Below are 18,424 nucleotides of genomic sequence, written 5' to 3' on the forward strand. Positions count from 1 at the left end.
TTTGGCTCAGATGTAAAAGAAGAGAAGGAGCTGGAGGCTCTGGGGAAGATTTCCTCCAGGGACAACATGCCGCCATGTGCTACAAATGCCTCCTTACCACTCTGCCCAGGACTCAACGATACATGTTCTGTTTCTAGAATGGCATCATCACTGGCGTTTACCCGGCGAGCCCCTCCAGTTGGCTCATCGTGGTGGTGGGTGTGATGTCAACCATGTATGCCAAGATCGACCCCTCGCTGGGAATAATTGCAAAAATCAATCGGACCCTTGACACTACGTGAGTACTCTTTTCATATCTTAGATTGTCTAGGAAGCTAGCGATTTCTGTTGCTAATATTTTTATGTCTCTTCAAATATAATGACCATTCCTGTTCTGATTGAATCTTTTGAAGCTTTGCTCTTCTCCTGTAGGTTTTCTTCTGTGTTAAGGTCCGCAGAGAGTTTATGGTTTCTTGCAGCTCTTTTTCTGGAGACAGCCTTGGGCCTGGGTTGTGCTGGGACATTGTGTCAGGGCCTGAGGTAGTGTGGTCAGTGCACATAGCCTGGCTGCAGTACCTTTTTTTTTTTTTTTAAGATTTTATATATTTATTCATGAGAGACACACACAGAGGGAGAGAGAGAGACAGAGACACAGGCAGAGAGAGAAGCAGGCTCCATGCAGGGAGCCCGACGTGGGACTCGATCCCGGGTCTCCAGGATCAGGTCGTGGGCTGAAGGCGGCGCTAAACCTCTGAGCCACCCGGGCTGAGGCTGCAGTTTCCTTAAAAGAAATCTCTACTTCAGGAACTGGTTCTGGATACGGTCAGTTCTTTGCACTGGAGTCCATGATCCTAACAAGTAGCTGCTCTGGGGGAGACCTCAGCCCCTTAGCTCTCTGTCAGAGTGGCATCAAACCCCAGAGGGAACCCTAGCACTCCTGAGAGTTTCAGGTTTTTCTAGGAGCTTGAAAATAGGCTCTCTTTCCACCATGATGTTTGGCCTAGAGGAGCCTCTGGGTTATTAGGTTTCTGGGAAGGTATATGTAGTGCGAGAGCACTTATGGAACACCCCCTGGCGTCCTTCCTCTGCTGCAGTCCCAGGGATGGGCCCTGACTTGCGTGTAGGACCCCCTAAGGTTCAGACTCTACGCTGTGGTGACTTCTCACTGGGGTCTCTGTGGTAAAGTGAAGAAGGGTACACAGGTACGGAGTCTCAGAGAGGAAGCAAGGGACTGGAAGCTTGGCACATCTCCAAAATCTAAGCTTCCTGCAACATGCCCTGAACCTCCATTCAGAGAACCTTCCTGCCACACATACAACGGGCACCACTGCCTGGTTGGCATTTGAGTGACTAGATGATAGAACATAGGCATCTCTGTCACCCTGTTTGCATCTGGCCCTTTGTCTAGAATATTTATTTTTATTTTCTGGCTAGAAAGTATCCCAGTACCTCTATGTCGCCATAGCTGTTCCTTGCCAGACCTTCCATTCTGTGTCTCTGTTTTTCGTTTGCACTGACAAACTTTCTAGGTCTCTTCCTAGAGAAATGATGGTCTCCCAAGTCCCTGTCACATAGCCAGGCTTTGTTTGGGGCAGTGGTTGCGTGTGGAGGGTAGGGTCCCCTGATGGACCAGATGGCAGCCCAGGGGTGTCCTCACGTTTCCTGGGGTGTACCTGGGGTGTCAGGTGCTGGCCTGAGCAAAACAGACTCCAGGCGTTTTGATAAACCAGCACTTTGCTGGTTGTTTGGATTTACTGTCGTTCCTGCAGAAAGGAATAAACTGGCAGGGTAGGACTTTAGATGAAAACTCTCAGCTCATGACTGAGTCAGACTCCGATGACTTTAAAGAAGGAATTCAGTGTGTGTGTGTGTGTGTGTGTGTGTGTGTGTGTGTGTTTTAAGATTTATTTATTCATTCATGAGAGACACACAAGAGAGGCAGACACACAGGCAGAGGGAGAAGCGAGCTCCCCATGGGGAGCCAGATTCTGGACTCCATCCCGGGTCCTGGGATCATGCCCTGAGCCGAAGGCAGACGTTCAACCACTGAGCCACCCAGGCGTCCTGGAATTCAGTGGTTTTATGTAAAGGTGTGAACTTCTGCCTTGAGTGGGTGCTCCTTCCCCCTGAACCCTGCTTCTTGTTCAAAGCCCAGAGTCCAGCCGAGTTGCTCATGGCCTCCGAGCTGCCTCAAGAACGCTGGCTCCTGCCTTTATAAGCATCTGCAAGGCCTAGAATAAAAATTCCATCATTTCAGGGGAAGTGTGCCTGGGCTGGACGCCTGCTGATTCCTTGCTCTGCCTGGGGGGCTGGGGAGGCTGAGACAGCGACCCTGACACTCCCCATGCTCTGGCCAAACCGTGTTCCTGCTGTCCTCAAGACCCTTGTAGACAGCTGGCCTCTGCATGCTAGGTCGTGCTTTTTTTGCATCCTCTTTACACTGTTGTGGGCTTAATACAGATTTTTTTTTTTAAGATTTTATTTATTTATTCATAAGAGAAAGAGACACAGGCAGAGGGAGGAGAAGAGGCTCTATGCAAGAAGCCTGATGCAGGACTCTATCCCAGAACTCCGAGACCACGTCCAGAGCCGAATGCAGATGCTCAACCGCTGAGCCACCCAGGTGTCCCTTAACACAGATTTTTATTTTATTTATTTACTTTTTTGATTTTTATTTATTTATTTATGATAGTCACAGAGAGAGAGAGAGAGAGGCAGAGACACAGGCAGAGGGAGAAGCAGGCTCCATGCACCGGGAGCCTGATGTGGGACTCGATCCCGGGTCTCCAGGATCGCGCCCTGGGCCAAAGGCAGGCGCCAAACCGCTGCGCCACCCAGGGATCCCTTAACACAGATTTTTAATTTACTCTCCACTGTGGGCTCTTAACACTGGATTATATTTAAAAGTGTTGACTATTTAAAGCCCTATAATAATCTGGATCCTTATACGATTTGTTTCTTTGTGTCTGTAAACCGATTGCAGTGAACTGGGCCATCCCTGGCCCAAACTTAGAAGGACCAGGTTAAGGGTCAGTGTTTTCCAGGCATGGGTCATTCTGGAACCTAGGTGGCTGCTTGCTTGCTTTCTTTGAGAGATGGCAACTGAGAAAGTGAGACAGCACACAAGTGGTAGAGAGAAGCAGGATCCCCGCAGAGCAGGGAGCCCAATGATGCAGGGCTCAATCCAGGATCCCGGGATCATGACCCAAGTCGAATTCAGATGCTTCACCAACTGAGCCACCCTGGCACCCCAGGTGGCTGCTTTCACAAGCCCAGATGTACCTGGCCCAGCAGGGTGTGCTCTGCTTTTGACTGACTCCTGCAATCTCAGAAAGAACCTGTTCTTTAAAAGAAAGCTTTTTTGGTGAATGCTTGTCATTGAAGCGCCTATGTGTGTATATCATATAAAAAATTGTGAACGTGTATTTATTTGCTAATGTTAAAATACTGTTCGGTTTTTGTTGGTCAATAGGTCAATGGGTGTCTTTCCCTTCAGTGACATAGTCCTTTGGAATCTAAAATGTAGATTATCTGAAAGATAGGTTCTTAACTCCTAGCTCCAAGCTTGTTTGTAGATTATACTGTCAGCAAAGAATGTGTAGGTGGAAAGTAGAAGCCACAGCTGAGTTTGAACACAAGATTTGACAGATTATAAGGAAAACATGAGTTTTGAAGCAAAACTATTTTACCTTGAAGGCAATTTGTTTTAATGTTACTTACGTATCATAAGATGTTAACTTGATGGTTTTTAAATATTGGAGATACCTGTAGGTTATGTATACTGGTTTTAATGATTTGAATCACACTGAAATATTTTTTTTAATTTTATTAAAAAAATAAAATAAAATTTTAGGGGATCCCTGGGTGGCACAGCGGTTTGGCGCCTGCCTTTGGCCCAGGGTGCGATCCTGGAGACCCGGGATCGAATCCCACGTCGGGCTCCCGGTGCATGGAGCCTGCTTCTCCCTCTGCCTGTGTCTCTGCCTCTCTCTCTCTCATTCTATGTGACTATCATAAATAAATAAAAATTAAAAAATTAAAAAAAAAATAAAATAAAATTTTATATATTCATGAGACAGAGAGGTGGAGACATAGACAGAGGGACAAGCAGGCTTTACGTATGGAGCCTGATGCAGATCTCGATTGCATGACCCCAGGATCATGACCTGAGCCAAAGGCAGACCCTTAACCATTGAGCCACTCAGGTGCCCCTGAAATAATTTTAAAAAAATGAGATATGATTGATATATAATGTTATGTTAGTTTTACGTGTGTAACATTACGATTTGGTAGCTTAAACTGATAACCACACATCTAGTTAAGTAACACTCCTCTCCACACGAATACAGATTTTTTTTCTTGTGATGAGACCTTTTAAGATCTACCTTCCTAGCGATTTTTAAATATACAATATGGCACTGTTACCTATGATCCCTAAGACTTTTTTGTCTTAATGCTGGAAGTTTATACCCTCTTTATTAAGATTTTATTTTTAAGAATCTCCACACCCATGTGGGGCTCGAACTCATAACCCTGGGATCAGGAGTCACACACCCTACCAATGGAGCCAGCCAGGCGCTCCTGGTAATATGTACCTTTTGACCATGGTTCCCCCCTCCACTTTGCCTATCCCCTGCCTCAGGCAGCCACCAGCCCATTCTCTGTGTCTGTGAGTTTAGAGTTTTGTTTTAGATTCCACGTATAAGTGAGATCCTGCAGTGTTTGTTTTTCTCTGACTTATTTCTCTTGGCATAAAGCCCTCAAGCTCCATGGTTGTCACAAACAGCAGGATTTCCTTCTTTTTTATGGTCAAATAACATTCGATCATATTTATTTAGCACACCTTCATCCACTCTCCCATCAATTGACATTTGGGTGGTTTTCATGTGTTGGCTCTTTTGGATGATGCTAAATTGGACATGAGGGTGCAGATATGTTTTCGAGAGGGTGATTTCATGTCCTTCCGATAAATACTCAGAAGTAGAATTGCTGGATCATAGGGTAGTTCTATTTTTAGTTTTTTTGAGGAAGCTCCATACAGTTCTCCACAGTGGCTGCACCCTCAGTGGCTGAGGGTTCCCTATTCTCTGGGTCCTTACCAACATTTGTTATTTAAATCCTTTTTATTTTATACTAGGTTGTGGTTTCCAGAGCAACTAAAACTAAAAACCACGAAGATTTTTGACAGTCCCATCTTTACCATACAGTCTATCCCCTTCCTTAGCCAATGAAAACATTTTCTCTAAGTTTATTATTATTATTATTTTTTAAATATTTTATTTATTTATTTGACAGAGAGAGAGAGAGCACATACACAAGCAGGGGGAGGGGCAGAGACATAGGCAGAGGGTGAAATAGGCTTCCCGCTGAGCAGGGAGCCCCATAAAGGACTCGATCCCAGGACCCCGGGATGATGACCTGAGCCGAAGGCAGATGCTTAATCAACTGAACCACCTAGGTGCCCCTAAGTTATTTATTTATTTTTAAAGATTTTATTTATTTATTCATGAGAGACACAGAAAGAGAGAGGCAGAGACACAGGCAGAGGGAGGAGAAGCAGGCTCCATGCTGGGACCCCGATGTGGGACTCGATCCCAGGATTCCAAGATCGCTACCTTAGCCGAAGGTAGACGTTCAACCGCTGAGCCACCCAGGCATCCCCTAAGTTCATTATTTAAATGATCATTTTGTGGGGCGCCTGGTGGCTCAGTCAATTGGGTGTCCGATTCTTGATTTTGGCTCAGATCGTGATCTCAGGGTCCGGGGATAAAGCCCTGCTTCGGGTTCAGCATTCAGCAAGGAGTTTGCTTGAGATTCTCTCTCTCCCTCCTTCTGCCCCTCCCCCTGCTCACATGCACTCTCTGTCTAAATAAGTAAATAAAATCTTTTAAAAAAAGATCATTTTATGCCATCAGTTTCTTTATTTATACATAAGTATGCCTGCCTAGATCAAAAAGAAGCTTTTTTGATATAAATGGCTGTAATGGTTTCCCCAAATGATCTGAGTGTCCCATGACTAATGGTGAAACCCAAAGGTAGGTTTGAGGAGGAGGGGCAGGAAGGGAATGGCCCAGAGTTGCTGTGAGCACCCACCTGAGCAGGTGCAGGTGGACCTGGGGCATGGGTTTCATCATGGGCAGGCCACCACCTCACATGTCACCCGTCACCATCCCTGGACCCTGGAAAAAGATGTGCATTTTTCCCTGAGAACACAGGAGGCCTGGTTTATCCTGAGGATAGGAGAGCGGTGTCTGAGTCTTTCGAGAGTTAGGCTGATGCTTAGCAAACGTGGTGTTCTTAGAATGTGGTCTCATTTGTGTTCAGGAGGGAAGGCCGCTCTGGCTGGCAGCGTGTGGCATCCACCCTAATGTGTTCTGGGCTTATGTCGTGTCCCTAGTGGCTACATGTCCAGCCAGACAAAGAACGTGGTCAGCGGCATCCTCTTCGGCACGGGCCTGTGGGTGGCCCTCATCATCACCATGCGCTACTCCCTCAAAGTGCTGCTCTCGTACCACGGCTGGATGTTCGCCCAGCATGGCAAGATGAGCCGCGCCACCAAGATCTGGATGGTAAATGACCCTCCCTTCACTCTTGGGGCTGTGTGCATTTTTTATAACTGCTTTTTTGGGGGTACGCTTGCTGTACAAAAGGCCTCAGAGCAGTTTAGGAGTGTGCATGGCTCGTTGTGTCTGGAGGTAAGTATGCACCTGGTCCATCAGTACCGCAAACCTAGCCCTCCCCCTACCCCCAACGCTTCCTCATGTCCCACCCCGCTTTTCCTTTGTGGTTAAGAGCATGTAAGCAAAATCTGCCCACTTAGCAAAGGTGTAGGTGCACAGGGGCAGCGCGATCAGGGGCCCGGTGCCGCAGGCACCTGCCACCCCCGCCACCCCCCCTTCACCATAGTATTCAGTCGTCACTCAGCACAGTGTCTCAGGTGGGTGGCTTTTACTTTGAAAGGGAGATCCTCATGGGACCTTTCCCCTTCTCCAGTTGGTTGACCTGGGAGTTGACCTCATTGCTCCAGAGCCGTTGATTCATCTTGACTCATAAGTGTGGGCCAAAGAGTATATTTTTCTTTAATGATGTTTGTCACTTCTGAACGTGGTATATTAACGTCTTGCCATCCGGATTATCCATCAAAGAGAAGGGACGCCCATCCACCTCTTTGTAGCTTTTCTGACTAAGTCGAAGGCAGACGTTAGGTGGATTACCCTGCCGACCGGTCTGACCTGGTCTCCCTGATCCACCCCGCACTTCAGGGTGTCCCCGCGCTTCAGGGTGTCCCCGCGCTTCAGGGTGTCCTGCTGGCTCCCCTGGGCCGCAGCCGGAGCAGCCCTGGTTTGCCGTGCGCATGGATGCTTGTCCTGGTTTCCCTTCCTCCCTGGGGCTGCTTGGGAGAGGCACCCCCACACCTGGCCCACTCTCACCCCTGGGGTGCACTCTCCCCTGACCGACTTCCTATGCTGGCCTGGGTGTAGTTTCACTGATTGGCAGAGTCAGAGCTGGCGCCCACCCTTGACGGAGTGAGCTAAACGGCGATCCCCGGGGTGGCCCTCCTGGCGTGTGTCTGGTGGAGTCCCAGCTGCCCGCTGCGAGCCCAAGAAATGCCTTTGAGGTCTGAGACCTCAGATCCCAGTGTGAGATGAGCAGGTGTTAGATCCTTCCAGAGGAAAGCCAGGGCCGAGAGTGGGCAAATGTGTGCTGTCTGCTGGGCTTGAGGCAGCCTCCTTGCTGCTCCACTGGGAACGGCTCGAGGTCTGAGCTTCTCAGCTTTGCCTCTGCTCACCCTTACCAGCACTTTGAGTCAGTCCCCAGACCAAGAGCGGCCTTGCGGAGGTAGCTGGGTGGATCTTGGGCCACGTGCAGACATACAGTCAGCCGGCAACACCTGGGTGCACATCCTGGCCAGGGCATCTCGAAGCATCCGTCAGACCTGGGCTTTCATCAACCCGGTTTCTGTTTGGGGTTCCCTGTTTGTTTGCTAAGGCCTGAGAGTGTCGGGGTGGAAGACCACAAAAAAATCAGTAGTCAGCAAATTGAGAGCTGGCTTGCATCTTTAATGTGGTCTCATGTTTTAAAACATTCCTTTTTTTTTTAAAGGGTATGGTCAAGATCTTTTCCGGCCGAAAACCTATGTTATACAGCTTCCAGACGTCGCTGCCACGCCTGCCAGTCCCGGCTGTTCAGGACACCGTGAACAGGGTAGGTACAGCTTCGAGCTCACTAGGACACTCCCACTTCTCCATGTGTCAGTCCTCCTGGGATTAAGATTTATGACCCATAGCAGTTGGCTGGCTATACTGAGCGCCGTACTTGTCTAGCTATTGGAGGAAATCTTCCTTTCTGACATATCAGCACATAGGAGGTGTTTTGTTTTTTGATGTTTTTATTTTAATTTGTTTTTTTAAGATTTTATTTATTTACTCACAAGAGACACACAGAGAGAGGCAGAGACCTAGGGAGAAGGAGAATCAGGCTCCCTGCAGGGAGTCCGATGCAGGACTCGATCCCAGGACCCCAGGATCACTCCCTGAGCCAAAGGCACCCCATGAAGTACCTTTTTTTAAAAGGCAGCACATTTGATAGAGAAACAGCTTTGGAAAAAATTTTTTAAACATCTTTGTTGGGACAGCCCGGGTGATTCAGTGATTTATTTATTTTTTTTATTTTTAAAAGTTTATTTATTTATTTATTTATTCATTCATTCATTGATTCATTCATAGAGACAGAGAGAGAGAGAGAGAGAGAGAGAGAGAGAGGCAGAGACACAGGCAGAGGGAGAAGCAGGCTCCATGCAGGGAGCCTGACGTGGGACTCGATCCAGGGTCTCCAGGATCACCACCGGGGCTGCCCTGACTCAGTGGTTTAGCGCCGCCTTCAGCCCAGGGTGTGATCCTGGAAACCGTGATGGAGTCCCACGTCAGGCTCCCTGCATGGAGCCTGCTTCTCCCTCTGCCTGTGTCTCTGCCTCTCTCTCTCTCTCTGTCTCTCATGAATAAATAAATAAAATCTTTAAAAAGATAAATAAACAGCTTTGTGTGATATAATTCACATATCATGTGGTTCCTTCAAAGTGTCCAATTCAGTCGTCTTTGGTATGTTACATAACTAGTTGTTTTAAATTGTGGTACGTAGTATGTAATATAAAAGTGGCCATGTTAGCCACTTTAAGGCGGCAGTTGTGTGGCATTGAGTACATTTTCATAGTGCAGCCTCCACCATGGGCTAGTTCCAGAACTTTCCATTAGTGAAACCCCACATGCATTAGCCTGACACCCCGTTTCATGTCTCCCCTGCTCCCCAACCCCTGGCACCCACCAACCTGTGCTGTCTCTGTGGGTTTGCCTGTCCTGAACGTTTCCTATAAATGGAATCCTACAGTATGTGCCTCTGCATCTGGCTCTTAGATTGTTTTGAGGATTTGTCTATGCCGGAGTGTCTCTCAGCATATCATCCCTTTAATGACCGAATCACATCCGACTGGACGATTGGACCACACTGCGTTCCTACATTCATCTGTTGGTGGATGTTTGTCTGGTTTCCAGCCTGCAGCTGTTGTGAACGGTTTTGTTCAAGGACCTGCTGGCACTGGGGTGGGTTGAGGCCTGGAAGTGGGACCTTGGGGTCTGACGGGACCTCTGTGTCACCTGGAGGAGCTGCTGGGCTGGTTGCCGCTGCAGCCAACCAGGGCTGGCTTCTGCCTTTGGCCCCGTTTTAAAGACTAAGCAGGACATGTTTTGGCTTTTGCAACAAGGCCTGTTGGCTTTTCAGGTTTCCTCTCCTCTCTGCTCTCATGTGTCCTCACCTGCGACGTGGTGACAGGAGCCCAGTCCCGTGGGAGAGTGGGCAAGCTGCCGGCAGCTCTGGCTCAGGGGGCACTGCCACTTGGTGGATTGACACGTTTCCCCATATACTGAGGGCCTTACTTTCTATAAGTTTGCTCGTGTGCATTGCAGCAACTTTAGATGACGGTCTCCAAACCCTGCACGTCTCACCTGATACGTGAGCACACTCACTTCAGAGTGGTGCCAGTCAACATCCTGGGGGCCCCAGAACCCTGTCCTGGAGGCCTGGCCTTGACCTGATGCTTGGCCTTCCACATCCCATCCGTTGTGCTGGCTCCTCCTTCCCACCCTGGTGTCTTGGGCTCACTTCCTGCACTTTCCTGGCACTGTCCTGAGCCATGATCCAGTGGGAATCGAGGTTTTGATTGAGGGCCAATTGATGGCAACTATGGAGATGTCCTTGTCGGCCAAACCGTGATCTTGTCACTCTGGAATTTGCTCTAGTGATCATGCGGGTCTGGAGAATTTAAAGGGCAGTAAATGACGAAAAAGTGTGATTGTGTCATTGTCGCTGACATAAAGCCACATGACTAACTCATGTGAGGACCCACAAAACCCACCACATGGGGGAGGTTTTTGTTTTGTTTTTTAAGATTTTATTTTTAAGTAATCTTCTTGCCCAACATGGGGCTTGAACTCACGACCCCAAGATCAAGAGTTGTACGTTCATGGGATGGAGCCCCATGTTGGGCTCCCTGCTCAGCAGAGGGTCTGCTTCTCCCTCTGCCTACTGCTCTTCCTGCTTGTGCTCTCACTCTATCTCTCTGTCTCAAATGAATAAATAAAATATTTTAAAATTTATCTACTTATTCATGAGAGACACACAGAGCGAATGGAGACAGGCAGAGGGAGAAGCAGGCTCTTCGTAGGGAGCCTGATGTGGGACTTAATCCCAGGACCCCGGGATCACGCCCGGAGCCAAAGGCAGACGCTCAACCACTGAGCCACCTAGGTGTCCCAAGCTGGGGAAGATTTTTAAATTCTTAAGCAGGTTTATATGTTTTCTAAGGCACAGATAAGGGACCTGTGTGCTGTGTGTTTTAACTCGGCATGTGTGCTTTTCATTAACCCTGTAGTATCTGGAATCGGTGAAGCCTCTGATGAAGGAATCAGACTTTAAACGGATGACGGTCCTTGCTCAAGATTTTGCTGTCAGCCTCGGACCGAAGTTGCAGTGGTATCTGAAGTTAAAGTCCTGGTGGGCCACAAACTATGTAAGTGTATACACCTTATTTCTTGGTGGTGATATTTTCGTGTGCAAATACTCATCCATGCCACAAACCAGCAGGGCTTCCCCGTGCATGGCAAGTGAAACAAGGTGGGATGTGGAAGAGGAGGTATTAAATGTGATCAGATGACACCAGATGATGAGGCTGGAGTGGCTGCAGTCATTGGGTGGGCAATGTAGGGGCAGGAACGGCAGGCAAGCTTGGTCAGGTGTGCGCTGTTTTAATCAGGTGACCTGGCTACATGGGTGTGTTGAACTCACACTTGCACTCAGGCTCCTACAGGCACTGTGATGGGAGCGCCACCGAGCAGTGATGGCACCCCTGGCACCCCACCGTCCTGTGTGGTTCCTGCTAAGCTTGCTGGGGGTCTGTCCTATTTGCACCCACAGGTGAGCGACTGGTGGGAAGAGTACATCTACCTGCGGGGACGAGGGCCACTGATGGTGAACAGCAACTACTATGCCATGGTGAGTCCCCTAAGCGGGCAAGGCGGGCATCCCCATGGGCCTGGGGGCCACCCAGGAAGCTCCTGCCCCTGCCTACGCTGGCCGGACTTCCTTCCAGGGCCCAGGACCTGCTTGCTGGGCCCGAAAGCTATGTGGACTTCCTTCTGTGTTTGCCCTGAGCCACCATGGAGAAATTAGAGCCGCAGGAATACTTTCAAGCCCATCAGCTGCCCCTCACGGCAGGGCCTTCCCCTGTTGTCACAGCGGCGTGTGGCCTATGTCCCCGCCACCCCCAGAGCTCAACACCTGGCGGCCCAGGGTGTAGCTTCCTCCTTCTCTGCTCTGGGATGCCTGGTTTTTCTTTTTCTCCAAGGCAGTGATAGCCCAGGAGGTCACGTCCCATTGTTTTGTTAGCAGCCCCACAGTCTGGGTTCTGGTAACTGGCATTTACCAGCTTTAGTACCTGGCCATCTCATTATGTCACTTTCTTTCTGTTCTTCATTTCCATCTATTTTCTTGTAGAACTCAAAATTGGCAAAGTATAGGAAATGTACTTTCAATTTCTTCTTTATCAGAGCAGGTGTGATTGAACGCCTATGGAGATACTTTAGCAGCGTGGAAACGCTCTCCTGTGTATGTTAGCTCAGCTTTGCCTGCGAACGTTCCCTCCGCTAACACATGTTTACCTTTTCAGGACTTGTTGTACGTCTTACCCACTTCAATTCAGGCAGCGAGAGCGGGCAACGCCATCCATGCCATTCTGCTCTACAGACGGAGGCTGGACCGGGAAGAGATCAAGCCGGTATGCCCACAAACTGCTTCCTAAAACATTTCTTTTTAGGGCGCCTGGGTGGCTGAGTGTCTGCCTTGGGCTCAGGTCATGATCCCAGGGTGCTGGGATCGAGTCCCAAATTGGGCTTAGAGCCTGCTTCTCCCTCTGCCTATGTTTCTGCCCCTTTCTCTCTCTCTCTCTCTCTCTCTCTGTGTCTCTCTCTCTCTCTCATAAATAAATCTTAAAAAAGAAAAAACATTCTTTTTAAACAGCTTTGGTGACTTTGTTGTCATACAGCTGGATGAGTCCCATCACTTTAAATAACGTAGCTCTGAAACCATCCCCACAGTCCAGGTGTAGTGAGCACATCCATCACCCCAAAAGTTCGTTGTGCCCCATGGTCTTGCTGCACCCTGCCATCGCCCGCCAGCTATGCCTCAATCTGCCTTCTGTCACTCCGGATCACTTGAGCTTTCCAAAGTTTGATACAAATGAGATCTTGCAGTAGGTACTTTCTCTCTCTCTCTCTCTCTCTCTCTCTCTCTATCTCTGTCTGTCTAGTTTCTTTCACTCTGTGTAATTATTCCAAGATTTAACTCTCCTCGCATACCCCGAATGGATATCCGTCTGTTGAACTGCAGCCCCGAGATCTGCCCCAGAAGAAAAGCTCTTGTTTGCTTTTGGAGGAAAACAATTTAGCTGGTGAATTATTCCAGGGAAACAAGACATTTCTTTCTTAAATATCCCCGGGTTAAGTGTCAGTTTCTAAACAATCTGTGGTTTAAGTGTCGGTTTGTAAACGATTGATGAGAGCGTGCCCCTTGGGAAGGAAGGGTGCAGGAAACTGAGCCCTGGCAGGTCCAGTGATCTTGGTGGTGAGGGTCAGCATCCTGGGGAAGAGCTGCTCTTCCCAGCGTGGAAGCGATGAAGTCAAATGATATGTGCAAGGAAAACAAATCCAGTGTGTAATCTGCTCCTTCCTCCCTTTCCCCACCCCCTGAGGAATTTTTTGTTTGTTTGAAACATATTTTTGTTGCAGATTCTTCTTTTGGGATCCACAGTTCCTCTGTGCTCTGCTCAGTGGGAGCGAATGTTTAATACCTCGCGGATCCCAGGAGAGGAGACGGGTGAGTGAGGCTCCTTCGCAAAGCACTTTCTTGCTCCTTCCTCGCCGTGTATGGAAGGTGGCAAAACTCAGCACACAGATTTGTGCTGACCGCTTCTGAGCATCTGAGATTTTATTTTAGGCTCAGGAACACTGGTCTGTTGAACTTCCTTGGCCTTTCTTAGGCCGGGCATGCGGCTTTTCTTCAGACTTCACAATTTCCCTCTGGTCGAAGGCTGTCTTCTAGGGTGTTCTTCCCACGTCTGGTTAGGAGTCTTCCTTGTCTTCATCTGGCTCCCTCGGAGGAGTTGTGCTCTGGCTCACACACATGTTGGTTTGTGCTCGGGAGACTGGACTTGGAGTCCAGCAGCTCACTTGGGGCAGCCTGACCTGGGACAGCTGATCCCACCCTCGACCCTCGCAGAATGCCGGGTGGCCACGTAATTATACAAGCCATGATGCTCTGGAGAATGAGAAGGAGAGATGTGCCATCTGGGACTGTCCCAGGCCAGCCAGGGCTCAGGGTGTGTAGGTAGGAGATACTGGCCACTCTCAGCTAACAAACCAGGCCCTGTCTGAGACCTCGTGGTGGGCCATTATGATGACCCGTTGCTGCCTTTGAAGCTAAGTGTATACAGAGTCCCAAGCTCATCCAGCTTTTGGGGGCTGTCGTGACAGCCGGGTACCTCCAGACTGTGAGCCCCAGGCAGTAACTTGTCCCGTGGATGAAGGCATGCGGGTTCTCAGACACAAAAGCTGGCCTCCGGGTGGGCTTGTGTAAGTGGATTCAGCTTGCCTCAGACCCAGGGCTCAGGGGCTTTCTGGAAACTCACTCTAGTAGTGCACTCAGTGCTTTTACAGTGGGGGTATTTCTTGCTAAGAAGTCAACCTTTATTATCTTTCTCATACTCTGGAGTCCAGTGATCGGTGGCCAGATTTTTGTGAAAAGCAGATGAATTGGCAAAAAGCACTTTTGGGACAGTTGGGGACAGTAATTGCATTCTTAATTTTTTTTTGATAATTAAAAAAAACTATTTATTTATTTTAGAGATTGTAGGGGGGAGGAGCAAAGGGGGTGAGCAAGAATCTCAAGGAGATTCCCCACTGAGCACAGAGCCCCCATGTGGGGCTTGATCTCATAACTGGAGCCAAAACTGAGAGATGCTCAACCAACTGAGCCACCCAGGCACCCCAGTCATAGCGCTTTTAAAAGTGGTTTTAATAAAATGTCCTACAGTTTTTCCTCTTACCCATGATTTCACATTCCGTGGTCTCAGTTACCCGTGGCCAGCTGTGGTGTAGAGGCTAATGATCCCCCATAGCAGCCTAACTCCATGTCACACCTACATCACTCCTAACATCGTCACAAGAAGACAGAACAGGACAAGGTGTTTTGAGAGAGAGCAGATCCACATAACCTTTATTAGCACACATCATTATTTTGTTTTATTTTTGTTAATTTTTAAAAGAAATTTTAATTACTTATTTAAGAGAGAGAGAGAGTGAGAGGCAGAGACCCAGGCAGAGGGAGAAGCAGGCTCCATGCAGGGAGCCTGATGTGGGACTTGATCCCAGGACTCCAGAATCATGCCCTGGGTCAAAGGTAGGCGCTAAACCGCTGAGCCACCCAGGGATCCCCTATTTTTGTTAATTTTTTAACATACCTAGTTTATAAATTAAACTTGATTAAAGTTATGTTGATTAGAGAAAACAATAGCGTGTTTGGGGTTTGGTACATTCCACGGCTTCAGGCACCATGGGGGTCTTGGACACATCCGCCTCAGATGGGGGGGGCGGCTTCCGCTCTGCTTTTCTCTGCCAGGGTCAGAGTTCTTCCTAACTTCTTTGTTTTTGTTGTCTTCAGTATATTTTTGATTTGTAGGCTACTGAATATATTAGCTTTTAGGGCCATTGTAACAAAACAGCACAGACTGTGTGGCTTAAACATTCACTGTCCATCCCTGTCCTGGAGGCTGGAAGCCCAAGGTCCAGGTGCAGGCAGGTGGGTCCTCCTGAGGCCTCTCTGCTTGTGTGTGGATGACCATGCTCTCCCTGAGTCCTCACGGGGTTGTCCCTCCATGTGTCTGTGTCCTAATTTTTTTTTTTTTTTTAAGATTTTATTTGAGAGAGAGAGAAAGAGAGTCCGGGGGGGGGGGGGCGATAGGGAGAAACAGACTCCCCCCTGAGCAGGGAGCCTGACGTGCTCAAGCCCAGGACCCCGGGATCGTGACCTGAGCCTAAGGGAGACACTTAACCAACTGAGCCACCCTGGCACCCCTGTGTCCTAATCTTTTCCTCTAAGTACTCTAGTCATATGAGATTAAGATCCATCTTAATCACCATGTTTTGACATAATTACCTCTTTAAAGGCCCTACCTCCAATGCAGTGGCCTCTGAGAGTCTGCCTCCGGCCTGTGAGTGGGAGGGGCTCAGCTCAGCCCAGAACTCAGGTTAGAGGAGCACAGATGATCTCAGACACTGAGCTTCTACCCAGCTATGTTCTCAGTAATTTAAACAGCTGTTTGAGGGAGGTTGGTTGGATTTTCCGTGGTTAATCATGGCTCTGAGAGGCCCGTGTTCCCATCCTTGTATCTCGATTCTTTTTTCTTAGTTTATTTTGCTGGCAGGCCCTGGTGTAGTGTTGAACAGAAGTGGCCCTAGTGTGCATCGTCTTATTTCTGACTCTAAAGTGAAGGCTTTAAGTGCATGTTTGTCCTGGTTTTCTGGGAGAAACCCTTGAACAGGCTTAAGTTGTTGGCCACAGCTGAATACATCCAGTGAGTGACTGAGTGGAGCTGAGACGAGGTCAAGCCTGACTCCAGAGCTTTCTGCTCTGGTTCTGTACTGAACCTTCTGCAGGCTCTTGAGACGTGGACGGATGAGCTGAGTGGAGGGATGTGGGGTGACAGGGTGGGGCCGCTGAGAAGTCGAGGGGTCTTTCTCAGCGTTCCCTCACATCCTGCCTCTGAATGTTGTGTCTCACCCCCCATCCTGCTCAGACACCATCCAGCACATCAGAGACAGCAAGCACATCGTCGTGTTCCACAAAGGGCGGTACTTCAAGGTCTGGCTCTACCACGACGGCCGGCTCTTGAAGCCCCGGGAAATTGAGCAGCAGATGCAGAGGATTCTGGACGACCCGTCGGAGCCTCAGCCCGGGGAGGCCAAGCTGGCAGCCCTCACTGCGGGAGAAAGGTGCATTGTGGCTCTGGGACATAAGTCCCACCAGGGGCTTGGCTGGGGTCAGGCATATGTCGGTGACTCACTGTGGCCGTGGGGCAGGGCTGGGGCCCCGCCGGCGGGTCCCCTCTGGCTGTGTGTGTGTGTGTGTGTGTGGCAGGTGGGCTTGTGTCTGCACGGGGACCAGGGCACATGGCGGACGGGAGTTAGGCTCTGTCACGGGGCTACAGGCATATTTAATTCAGGACACAGAACAAGTGTATTTATTTAAGATTTTATTTGAGAGAGAGAACAAGCAGAGGGAGAGAGGGAGAAGCAGGCTTCTCCACTGAGCAGGGAGCCTGATGTGGCTCGATCCCAGGGCCCTGAGATCATGACCTGAGCTGAAGACAGATGCTTCACTGACGGAGCCACCCAGATGCCCCCCAAAAAAACAAGTTTAAACCAAGGCCTCTGAGTCAGGAATCAGCTTTCTGCCATGTGTGAAGATCATTCAGAGGCTTTTGTTTACCTGAGGAATTAGCTTGTAAAGATGGGGCTGGCCTCCCAGCTTTGGCTCTGTGCCCACTGGGCTGCGTAAATCTTTGGGTGGGGGCCTTGTCCTGTGCTCAGTAGGATGTTGAGCACATCCCTGGTGGCCAGGAGCAGCTACCCCGTTGTCACAGAACTGTCCAGATGTTGCCCACTGTCCCTGGTGGGCTGTCTGCAGTACTGTCTGCAGTTGAACATCCGAGTTACGGTGATGTGGCAGCTGTTGGGGCAGCATGAGGAGCCCTTCTCAGAGAAGAGTTCTCCCCTGCACGCAGAGGGTGGCAGCGGGCCAGCAGGAGTGACAGGTGTCCGGGGGAGTGGACTGCACGCCCCATGCTGGGAGCGACAGTGGGTCAGGACACCAGAACGCAGAGCAGAGAGGGTCCTCGTGTGTCTGACTACACTTGGGCTGGATTCAGCTGTCAAAGGGGCCACCCCAGGGACCCGAGCAGGTGTATGGGATGATCCCAGTCCCGGGGCTCCCCAGGCAGTGAGGGCTGGAACAGGCCATGTGAGCTGGAGGGGAGGCTCAGTGCCAGAAGCCCAGGAGGGGTATTGGGCCATAACTGGGGCTCTGCGGGCTGGATGGAAGAGCAGAGGGTGGCGTGTCCTGGAGACAGAGCTCCCTTCCCACATGCTCATGGGCATCAGTGGGCTCGCTGGCCAGTGGTTACAACGTGCTGCGAGGAGTGGGTTTGCCTGTGACCACCCACCCTGCGGGGCTCGTGGGCACCCTGCCCACCCCAATCTCACTGTCTACAGTCCTTCTCATAGAGGCCGAGTGTATACATGGGTATCTTACCCTCCCCCCAGCTCTTCACATAGATGCTGAGTGTATGTACATGCCAATCCTCTGCCCGCCCCCTCCCCGAGCCCTTCACATAGACACCAAGTGTATACATGGGCATTTTGTCCCCCAGAGTCCTTCACATAGACACTGAGTGTATATGTTGGCATGTTACCTCCCTGGAGCATTTCACATAGATGCCGAGTGTATACATAGGTGTCTTGCTCCCTCTCCCCCTGGAGCCCTTCACATAGATGCCAAGTGTATACGCTGGCATGTTACCTTCCTGCCCCTTCACACAGCACTAGGTGCATAGTAGCCATCCTGTTGTCATGGTTGCCCCTGGCAGACATGGAGTAGAGTGGTCTGGGCCAGGTGTGTGTGTGTATCCTTGTATTCACAGGTGTGTTGGCATCACAGGCTGCCTTGGAGAGAAGAGGGCGGGAGACAGGCCAGATGACTCTGATTTGGAAGGGTGGGTGGGGTGAAGGACCCTAGGAGGGCCTAGGTGAGGGGCCCAGGAGCAGTCAAAGCAGCCACAGCTGGG

The 18,424-nt window shown here is 49.8% G+C and overlaps 1 protein-coding gene across 5 annotated transcripts in view; it reads left to right on the plus strand.

Moving 5' to 3' along the window:
* The window catches only part of CPT1A (carnitine palmitoyltransferase 1A), a 56,948-nt gene that overhangs the window by 17,721 nt on the left and 20,803 nt on the right, over positions 1–18,424 (plus strand). For all 5 annotated transcript variants that reach the window (XM_055310081.1, XM_055310092.1, XM_055310102.1 and 2 more), the window contains 8 exons: positions 138–277; positions 6,377–6,548; positions 8,083–8,184; positions 10,904–11,041; positions 11,446–11,523; positions 12,197–12,304; positions 13,314–13,401; positions 16,379–16,574. In XM_055310081.1, the coding sequence (XP_055166056.1) occupies positions 138–277; positions 6,377–6,548; positions 8,083–8,184; positions 10,904–11,041; positions 11,446–11,523; positions 12,197–12,304; positions 13,314–13,401; positions 16,379–16,574 (1,022 nt within the window). The remainder of the gene's footprint in view (positions 1–137; positions 278–6,376; positions 6,549–8,082; positions 8,185–10,903; positions 11,042–11,445; positions 11,524–12,196; positions 12,305–13,313; positions 13,402–16,378; positions 16,575–18,424) is intronic.

Source organism: Nyctereutes procyonoides, unplaced genomic scaffold (assembly GCF_905146905.1).
Source record: "Nyctereutes procyonoides isolate TBG_1078 unplaced genomic scaffold, NYPRO_anot_genome, whole genome shotgun sequence".
NCBI lineage: Eukaryota > Metazoa > Chordata > Mammalia > Carnivora > Canidae > Nyctereutes > Nyctereutes procyonoides.